At 43.7% G+C, this 10,304-nt stretch overlaps 1 protein-coding gene across 1 annotated transcript; it reads left to right on the top strand.

Annotated features, from left to right (window-relative positions):
- The first annotated feature begins 556 nt into the window (after positions 1-556).
- LOC127923144 (vacuolar protein sorting-associated protein 37A-like) lies at positions 557-10,299 on the top strand. Its single transcript, XM_052507077.1, has 12 exons — positions 557-1,031; positions 1,502-1,576; positions 1,890-2,007; positions 2,225-2,325; positions 2,630-2,831; positions 4,462-4,532; positions 7,234-7,361; positions 8,172-8,230; positions 8,675-8,743; positions 9,038-9,181; positions 9,601-9,709; positions 9,937-10,299. The coding sequence occupies exons 1-11, from the start codon at positions 922-924 to the stop codon at positions 9,679-9,681; spliced, it is 1,158 nt and encodes a 385-aa protein (XP_052363037.1). The 5' UTR covers positions 557-921; the 3' UTR covers positions 9,682-9,709; positions 9,937-10,299.
- The last annotated feature ends 5 nt before the right edge of the window (positions 10,300-10,304 follow it).

The following is a 10,304-nucleotide window of genomic DNA, read 5'->3' as shown; positions in this document are numbered from 1 at the left end:
TAGTTCAGGTTATTAATTAAATGGTTTGTCACCGTAACACAGAGTGGTTAGATTTAAGTTTGTGTAAATCAAACAAGAATACTGATCATAACTGGTATGTATAGACTATATGTAATGTCAATAGTAGGTGGTATAGTAACGTTTATGTGCCGGCTGTTATCATGGTATTTACTTTATTATTAGGCTTATATAAGAGTGAAAACATGCAATGTATTCTTTCACCAGGTCATGATAAAGTAACGTTCATTTAATTAGAGGTGCCGTTCTTAAATCTTCTAGAGTATTTTTTCCCCTATTGCCCAATCGATGTTATTTGTAGTGACAGTAAGAAACCATAGGAATGTTGTGGTACAAACTGTAAAACAAATGGTGACGTCATTGAAGTATGCGCATTGACCTCTCAACTCCTGATGCGGAGAATGTAAAAAAAAAAAACATTACAATTATGTTACATTTGTCACAACAGTATTGAGAACAATTTCATTCATTTTAAATATATCTCTAGTTATTTTCCCCAAAAATACTTGTACATTTACCTTCCTGGTTTCTTTGTGTACAGTGAGGTAGTACGCAAACTACTTAATCATGCTCGTACACAACGAGGGTTGTTGTCTTCCTATTATCCGTTTATGTGCTCGGTAGCTACTAAGCTTACCAAGAATGACAGTGCCAATTTTGGATAAATGCTTCAAGCGGAGAAATTGAATAGTTATTTTTTACGACCATCTAAGATATGCCATACCGAAAGTTATCGCTGTGCAAGTAGCTAGAAGGTACAGGCTAGCGGATATTGGCTACATCTCGACGGGGTTTTCTCCTTCCCTTGTCTGTCTCGTCTGTCCTTGTTGAGGTTGGATAGGGATTTATTAATTCATTAGCTAGCTAGTCATTAACTTCAAGCTTGTGCCCAGCCAGAATAGGATGAACTGGCTTTTCCCCTCATCCAAGGGTTCCGGACCTCTCCCACCTCTTAATAGCTTGCAGCAACAAAGACAACGGCAGATCGAGTCTCTCAAAGCTGCCCACTCCAGGTAAATCAACATCACGTACTAGCAATGCTAACTAGCTAGTTATGGCTAATCCGTGGCTTGTCAGCCTTGTTAGCTTGCTAAAGTATTTGCTACTATTTAAAGCGTTGTCACAAGGTGTAATTAGTGTGTATCGTGCGATGTCTCGCTAGTTAACGTTAGTGCCCCCATCACAACACCGACAGTTGATGGGACTAGGTCAGATTAAAGTATTAGGTATTGTTTACAAGTGACATTAGAGAGAGGTGCCCCTCCGCGCTCTCCTAGATAGTCAGCCTAACTTTATAGGTGACATAATTGTAACGTTATGTAACTAATATGAACAATATGTCTAATGTATACGTGTGTCACTATCGTTTTCAATATACTAGCTAGCTAAATACGTTTTGGATTGACGTGTCAAAGTATTGTGTGTAAGGTGGATAAACTGGTTTGTATCTAACGTTACATGTTTCGGTTTTCTTCTCCTACAGTTTAGCCGAGATCCAGAAAGATGTGGAGTACAGAATCCCTTTCACAGTCAACAACTCAACCATCAGCGTCAACATGTGAGTGAGCTGCACGTTTACAGAGTTCGCATTAACAGATGAATACATGTTTACGTTTTAGCATCAACATATGAGCATGTTGTCCCATCAGTGTCAACATGTGTGTAAACCCCAATAGCTCATCCTGCCCTTGGTTTACAGTACAGCTGGGTTAATCTTCCATTTACTTGGCTATGTCTGACTTGTTGATTTATTTCTTGCAGGATCAATAGGACTCAAACCCTCAGAACTCATAGGCTACTATCACTTTCAATGACCTCTCTCTGTACCTTTCTCCCCCCTATCCCCCTCTTCTCTTTCTCGTCCTCTCCAGCTTGCTTCCGCCTCAGTTTCCCCAGGAGAAACCAGCAGTCAGTGTGTACCCTCCAGTAGGACATCACCTGGTAGACAGCAACAATGGCACCATGGTTACCAGCCCCCTCATTACCAATGTAAGTCCTTCCTTCTCAACTAGATAGACCTAAATAACATCCTATGTCAACCATACAAGAGACAAGGGAAGCTAAATCTGTGGTGATCTGAGTGGTAGCCATTTGATGTTTTTCTCTAGGTATTTATACCTTGTCTGTATAGGGGCAGGTGTTGACATGGATGCAAACATCTGGTATTCATGTGCTTGTCATGAAGCTAACAGGCCTATGTTCTCAGTTTGGAATGCATTCAGATCTGGGCAAAGTCATCCAGAGTCTCCTGGATGAGTTCTGGAAGAGTCCACCGGTCCTGACGTCTGGCCCCACCGGCTTCCCTTAGTCAGTACCACACACACACACATAACATGTCATCATGTGGGCCGTTTGTTGGCCGTTGAAGGCAAATTCTTTGGGTTGCGTGTAATACGCAATGAAAGGACGATCAAAAGGTGTAAAAAGTCACATGAGACAGCCGTAATAACTGCCATAGCTTTACAGTAAAGGATACAAGGAGGCAGAAAGACTAGCTCAGTGACTAGTGTCATTTAACTGAGTACAGTTTTTTTCACAAAGGGAGCCCATTCTCATCAGCTTTCTGTTTCTCCCATCTTTCCTCCCTGCCATCTCTCTCTCTGTTGTGCAGTAACATGTACAAGCCGTCGGGGATGCCTCCCTACCCCACACAGAGCTTCCACTATGGGCTGCGCCCCGTGGGCCCCACCCCGCCCCCCATGCCCCACGCGGGTGTAGAGGGAGCTCACGGTCACTGCCCTCCCTGGGCAGCAGCCCCTGTCTACGGCCTCATCACAGACCTGCCTCTCCCCGTACCCACCGCAGACTCCCAGGTAAACGCACTACCACAGGTTCATTGAAGTGTAGTTTTCCCAGTAGGTATCTGGCTAATACCGACCGACATAATACCTAAATGTATAAGTTAAGGAGACTACTTGGCATGCAGTTTAGACGCCCCAAGAGGTTTAATGTAGCAATGTTTCATCAGGACAGACAAATACCCACAGACGAGAGGTCGACCGATTAATCGGAATGGCCGATTAATTAGGGCCGATTTCATGTTTTCATAACAATCTGAAATCAGTATTTTTGGGCGCCGATTTAAAACAAAAAAGATATATAAAAATATTTTTATTTTTTTATATACCTTTTTATTTAACTAGGCAAGTCAGTTAAGAACACATTCTTATTTTCAATGACGGCCTAGGAACAGTGGGTTAACTGCCTTGTTCAGGGGCAGAACGACAGATTTTCACCTTGTCAGTTCGGTGGATTCAATCTTGCAACCTTACAGTTAACTAATCAAACGCAATAATGACCTGCCTCTCTCTCATTGCACTCCACAAGGAGACTGCCTGTTACACAAATGTAGTAAGCCAAGGTAAGTTGCTAGCTAGCATTAAACTTATCTTATAAAAAACAATCAATCATAACCACTAGTTAACTACACATGGTGGATGATGTTACTAGATATTATCTAGCGTGTCCTGCGTTGCATATAATCTGACTGAGCATACAAGTATCTAAGTATCTGACTGAGCGGTGGGAGGCAGAAGCAGCATTTTCGTGCGTTTTGCCAGCAGCTCTTCGTTGTGTGTCAAGCATTGCGCTGTTTATGACTTCAAGCCTATCAACTCCCGAGATGAGGCTGGTGTAACCGAAGTGAAATGGCTAGCTAGTTAGCGCGCGCTAATAGTGTTTCAAACGTCACTCGCTCTGAGCCTTCTAGTATTTGTTCCCCTTGCTCTGCATGGGTAACGCTGCTTCGATGGTGGCTGTTGTCGTTGTGTTGCTGGTTCGAGCCCAGGGAGGAGCGAGGAGAGGGACTGAAGCTATACTGTTACACTGGCAATATACTAAAGTGCCTATAAGAACATCCAATAGTCAAAGGTTAATGAAATACAAATGGTATAGAGGGAAATTGTCCTATAATTCCTATAATAAATACAACCTAAAACTTAACTTTCTTACATAGCACATATTGCACTTTTACTTTCTTCTCCAACACTTTGTTTTTGCATTATTTAAACCAAATTGAACATGTTTCATTATTTACTTGAGGCTAAATTGATTTTATTGATGTATTATATTAAGTTAAAATAAGTGTTTATTCAGTATTGTTGTAATTGTCATTATTAAAAATAAATAAATACAAATCGTCCGATTAATCGGTATCAGTGTTGAAAAAAAATCATAATCGGTCGACCTCTACCACAGACTGACCTATTCTTCTAGTTAGAATCATTGGGGGCATCTATTATATTATACTTTATTTTCAAAACACCTCACCACCATTCCTAAGCACACAATACCTTAACAACTGTTGCCAGGCACTGAGGCCTGTCAGTCACCTGCGGACTAGAGCTTCTGTACTGGAGTACTGCTGTGATGGTCAAGTGCTTAGCTACTTGTTTTGTGTGTTGGTTAGCTACATAAGATGTGATATCACTCTGTCTGCAACAGGCTGGGTTGAACGGCCACATGTACAAGATGCCTGAGATTCCTGAAACATTTCCTGAGCTGTCTGAAATGAGGTATGTGCATTTTGCCACTGGAGTTTAATACGTCGCCCACTTTTTGGGCCGTTGAGTCCAAAAGGTAACGTATGAGGACACGACTCAAAGAAACGTTTCGATATAATGATATGTATATCCGTTTCAGTGGAGGCTGGTGGGAGGAGCTATAGGAGGACAGGCTTATTGTAATGGCTGGAATGGTATCAAACATCAACCTACATATTTGCGCTTTCCTCTCTCTCCATGTTTGTTATTTATTTTTATTTTTACAGGGACAATGTTTCAGTAAAAGTGGCAGTTTGCCAGCCAATTTTCAATCAGCAGTCCCTGGGCAGGATATTAAAAGCAATGACAATATCAATACAGACAAACGATGAGCATTAAGCACATTCAGAGCAACATATAACAAGCAACACGTAGCATGCAGACAGAGAAACAGAACAAGCAACACGTATTAACAAGAAACATAGAACAAGCAACACGTAGCATGCAGACAGAGAAACATAGAACAAGCAACACGTAGCACGCAGACAGAGAAACATAGAACAAGCAACACGTAGCACGCAGACAGAGAAACATAGAACAAGCAACACGTAGCGCAGAAAGAACAACATATAACAAGCAACACGTAGCACGCAGACAGAGAAACATATAACAAGCAACACGTAGCATGCAGACAGAGAAACATAGAACAAGCAACACGTAGCACGCAGACAGAGAAACATAGAACAAGCAACACGTAGCACGCAGACAGAACAATAGAACAAGCACCACGTAGCACGCAGACAGAGAAACATAGAACAAGCAACACGTAGCATGCAGAAAGAAAACATATAACAAGCAACAGACAGAGAAACATATAACAAGCAACACGTAGCATGCAGACAGAGAAACATAGAACAAGCAACACGTAGCACGCAGAAAGAGAAACATATAACAAGCAACACGTAGCATGCAGACAGAGAAACATATAACAAGCAACACGTAGCATGCAGACAGAACAACATAGAACAAGCAACACGTAGCATGCAGACAGAACAACATAGAACAAGCAACACGTAGCATGCAGAAAGAACAACATATAACAAGCACCACGTAGCACGCAGACAGAACAATAGAACAAGCACCACGTAGCACGCAGACAGAGAAACATAGAACAAGCAACACGTAGCACGCAGACAGAACAATAGAACAAGCACCACGTAGCATGCAGACAGAGAAACATATAACAAGCACCACGTAGCACGCAGACAGAACAATAGAACAAGCACCACGTAGCACGCAGACAGAGAAACATAGAACAAGCAACACGTAGCACGCAGACAGAACAATAGAACAAGCACCACGTAGCACGCAGACAGAGAAACATAGAACAAGCAACACGTAGCACGCAGACAGAGAAACATAGAACAAGCAACACGTAGCACGCAGACAGAGAAACATATGACAAGCAACATTTAGCACACAGACAAACACAGGAGCAACTTGTAGCATGCAGACAAAGCAACATAGGACAAGCAACACGCAGCACGCAGACAGAGAAACATAGAATAAGCAACACATAGCACACAGACAAACAGAACAAGTAGCATGCAGGCAGAGAAAAATAGAACAATCACCACGTAGCACGCACACAGAGGAACATATTAACAAGCAACACAGCACGCAGACAGAGAAACATATAACAAACAGCCAGCCGCACCAATGTGTCGGAGGAAACACCGTGCACCTGGCAACCTTGGTTAGCGTGCACTGCGCCTGGCCCGCCACAGGAGTCGCTGGTGCGCGATGAGTCAAGGATATCCCTACCGGCCAAGCCCTCCCTAACCTGGACGACGCTGGGCCAATTGTGCATCGTCCCACGGACCTCCCGGTCGCGGCCGGTTGCGACAGCCTGGGCGCGAACCCAGAGTCTCTGGTGGCACAGCTGGCGCTGCAGTACAGCGCCCTTAACCACTGCGCCACCCGAGAGGCAGAGCTCATGCTTTTTGAGGATGTAACAATGATGATGGCTATTGGGCTTCCTATCAAGCACTTTGAGAGCCTGTTTGTAGACAGACTGAATAGGTTTTAATGTTGTACATCAAGCTTGGGCCCAACTAGTCAAGCAGTATGTTAAGTGGGGGAGTATCATAGATTTGAAGTACAGTTTTGCTACCTCCTTAGTCAAACAATTTCGCTTTATTCGTGAATTCGCTAAGTTGAATTTGGTTATTTGAGTTACCTTGTTCACCTACTTTTTATAAGAGAGGTTGGAATCAAGTATGATGCCAAGGTACTCAAAATCAGATACCACCTGGAGCTTCTCCCCTGACACATAGACATCTGGCTCAGTAGCATCTGTTGCCCTCTTTGTGAAGAACATGCAGACTTTTTTCCCACATTGAGATGCAAACATGAGTAACTGAGCCACTTTGTAACCTGGACCATTACAGTAGTGAGTTCTTGTGCAGCTTGTTGTTTGCTCTTTGCATGCACATATAGCACTGTATCATCTGTATACATTTTAACTTCAGACCCAGTACAGGGCGATCATTAATTTACAGGCTGAACAGGAGGGGCCCTAGTATTGACCCTTGGGGCATGCCCACATCATAGCTGAGAGTGGGCGACAGCTCATTGCTCACTCTGACACACTGGGTTCTGCCTTCAAGGTATGATTTCATCCATCTGTCCCACCATATCCCTCTCTGACTGACTGACTGTGTGTTGTCCCCAGTGCGTCCCAGCTGAAGGACATGAGTGAGCAGGAGGACGTGCTGCTGGAGTTGTTTGTGTGCCTGCCCCAGCTCAAACAGGTCACCACTGACAAGGAGGAGCTGGTCAACAGCATTGTGGACATGGCCAGTGAGTCTCCCTACACACTAGTGGTGGTTGCTAAACTTGACTGGGCAGTGGGTGACACTGTATAGCCAAAGCCCACCATGTACACACAAACAAATGCTAGAGCAAGGACCATGGTTATGAGCTTCCAGTCATGCTAATGCTAGTTAGCAATGGCGCCAGAAATGACCTACAACTCCCTTCATACTGCACACAGAGACATAACATTTTTATCCATGAGTTCATCTGACTCCGTAAGGAGATGAAGCTCTACTATACCAGGAGCCCAAAATCCCAGACTGTCCCCAGAGAGCCCAGACTGTCCCCAGAGAGCCCAGACTGTCCCCAGAGAGCCCAGACTGTCCCCAGAGAGCCCAGACTGTCCCCAGAGAGCCCAGACTGTCCCCAGAGAGCCCAGACTGTCCCCAGAGAGCCCAGACTGTCCCCAGACTGTCCCCAGACTGTCCCCAGACTGTCCCCAGAGAGCCCAGACTGTCCCCAGAGAGCCCAGACTGTCCCCAGAGAGCCCAGACTGTCCCCAGAGAGCCCAAACTAAACTGTCCCCAGAGAGCCCAAACTGTCCCCAGAGAGCCCAAAATCACACACTGTCCCCAGAGAGCACAAACTGTCCCCAGAGAGCCCAAAAACTCAAACTGTCCCCAGAGAGACACTTTTGGTGTCAAGCTCATAATCGCTATGGTTACACAGATCCTCAGTCAGTTCATATGGGCAGGTAGTGAAATGAGTGTGTGCTAGAAAGTGGGGAAGTGTTGAAGCTGAGTCCACTGCTGCCCTGGGACACACACTGACATGTCTGGGTCATCTCTCTCCCAGAGAAGAACCTGCAGCTGGAACCTCAGCTGGAGGGGACGAGACAAGAAATGCTGTTCAAGGTGAGAATTTGTAAAAATATATATATTTAACCTGGCAAGTCAGTTTAGAACAAATTCTAATTTACAATGACGGCCTACCGGGGAACAGTGGGTTTAACTGCCTTGTTTAGGGGCAGAACGCCATATGTTTACCTTGTCAGCTCTGGGATTCGATCTAGCAACCTTTTGGTTACTGGCCCAACGCGCCAACCACTAGGCTATCTGCTGTTGAATAATACACATTCACTGGCTAATGAATGCAGAAGGTCTGTCTGTCAATATGCGTTAGCAATCACACTCTACCTGTATGAATGTCTCATGACAGTCAGTTTGTTACTAACGTTATAGCTGATACCACCTTGCACCATTGAGCCAAGTTGAAATGTTGGTCGGGATCAGTCCTACTGCTATAGACGGTATATTGTGTTGTGAGCGCTAGTTGTTTCTTACTTGTTGTGTTGACAGTACGAGCAGCTAACCCAGAACAAATCGGCCTTTGAGACCAAGATGCAGAGACAGCATGACATCAGTGAGGTGAGGCGTTCCCTGCACCAAATACACACGTGATGATCACCTGTTTTCTAACCTCAAAATATCTCAAAGTACATCAATGTTGTCCATGACCCAGTTGTTTTATTTATATTTATCAATGACATCATCTTGTCCATGTTTTTTTGGGGTTGAAACATGTACAGATTATTCACAACACAACTGATGTTGTAGGGTGTGGATTTGGCTTGACGTCTGAGTCCATTTTGAGGTTTGAAAACAACAAAAAAAACGTTTTTTTTTTTAAGTGTCATTCTATGAACTTGTGTTGTTCTCCAGAGCTGCAGTCTGAGTGCCCTGCAGGCTCGTCTGAAGGTGGCAGCCCACCAGGCGGAGGAGGAGTCAGAGGAGACGGCCGAGAGCTTCCTGGAGGGCAAGACTGACATCGACGACTTCCTGGCCAACTTCATGGAGAAGAGGACGGTATAAACTGAACTAACTGTCAAAAAGTCAAGTCAACAAGCTGACGTGAAGTAATGAAAGACTGATACCAGCACACTGCAGAATTCTACCTCAGATGTCTTTTTCAACACGTCTTTGTTGTCCAAACAGTATCAGCGTTCTATAGTGTGGGGATGGATATGTCTGTCTTTCACCAGTCACTGAACTAGCAGAGTTAGAAGGATCATAACATAGTCCACGACAAAAGAGAGCTGGGAAGCATTGAGCTGTTGTGTAGACGGTATTTACACTCTGTATAAACATCTCTGTGGTAATATGAACAAGGTGTACTGCAACAAGTCAACAACCAGGAAATGGGATTCTATGTAAATACTGACTATTACACAGTAGTCAATGTTTGATTTCATATTTGAACGTGTGTGTGTGTTCTCGCTGTACAGCTCTGCCACAGCAGAAGGGCCAAAGAGGAGAAGCTGCAACAGTCCATCAACACACACGGACAGTTCCCCAGCAGCCACTGAGCCCCTTCCCCTCACATGTTTATAAAAGGTAAACACACTAACGCCACTCTGTTGGATGAAGTACACACTGTACGAAGGGTTTATGTAATCTGACCTTAAAGGGGCAATCTGAGATTCAAACAACTACAAAGCTTTTATTTTTTTGGTAAACAACTGGAGAAGTGTATCTCTCAAATTCAAAGATGTAAGGAATGACTATACTTGAGAGCAATGATGGGTTTAACAATGTTCCATTTTTGTCTTACTTTATCATAGGCTGCATTTATTTTCTTCTCTTCTCAAGTATGGAGATTTATCTACCAGCAACACACCCCTAAAGAGAGGAGAAGCACATCTTGGTGTTGATAGAGGCTAAGAAGCAACCATTGTGGTATGAATTGTAATCCTGAACTAGGCTTTTGAACTTATTTCAGTATACAGTTTCCAGTGATGATGATGGTATGACTTGTCTCATACATACATACCTACTTGAATTTGGAGGATGAGTTTGCTAACGCTGCTGAACACCCAACTACAACTGATACTGTATTTAAATAATGTTAATAATAGCCTTTATTATAATCAGACACCTTGTACTATGTTATTTAATTTCTTTAGGTTAATAAACCATTCAGAACATTTGT

The sequence above is a fragment of the Oncorhynchus keta genome, unplaced genomic scaffold, assembly GCF_023373465.1.
Source record: "Oncorhynchus keta strain PuntledgeMale-10-30-2019 unplaced genomic scaffold, Oket_V2 Un_contig_28553_pilon_pilon, whole genome shotgun sequence".
Classification (NCBI taxonomy): Eukaryota; Metazoa; Chordata; class Actinopteri; order Salmoniformes; family Salmonidae; genus Oncorhynchus; species Oncorhynchus keta.
This window is presented reverse-complemented; position numbering and strand designations above follow the sequence as displayed.

Bases quoted from the DNA above. Each gene is read 5' to 3' on its own strand.
- LOC127923144 (XM_052507077.1), top strand. From the start codon at position 922: ATGAACTGGCTTTTCCCCTCATCCAAGGGTTCCGGACCTCTCCCACCT. The intron at 1,032-1,501 runs GTAAATCAACAT...CTTCTCCTACAG, and splicing joins CTCAAAGCTGCCCACTCCAG to TTTAGCCGAGATCCAGAAAG. The intron at 8,744-9,037 runs GTGAGGCGTTCC...GTTGTTCTCCAG, and splicing joins GACAGCATGACATCAGTGAG to AGCTGCAGTCTGAGTGCCCT.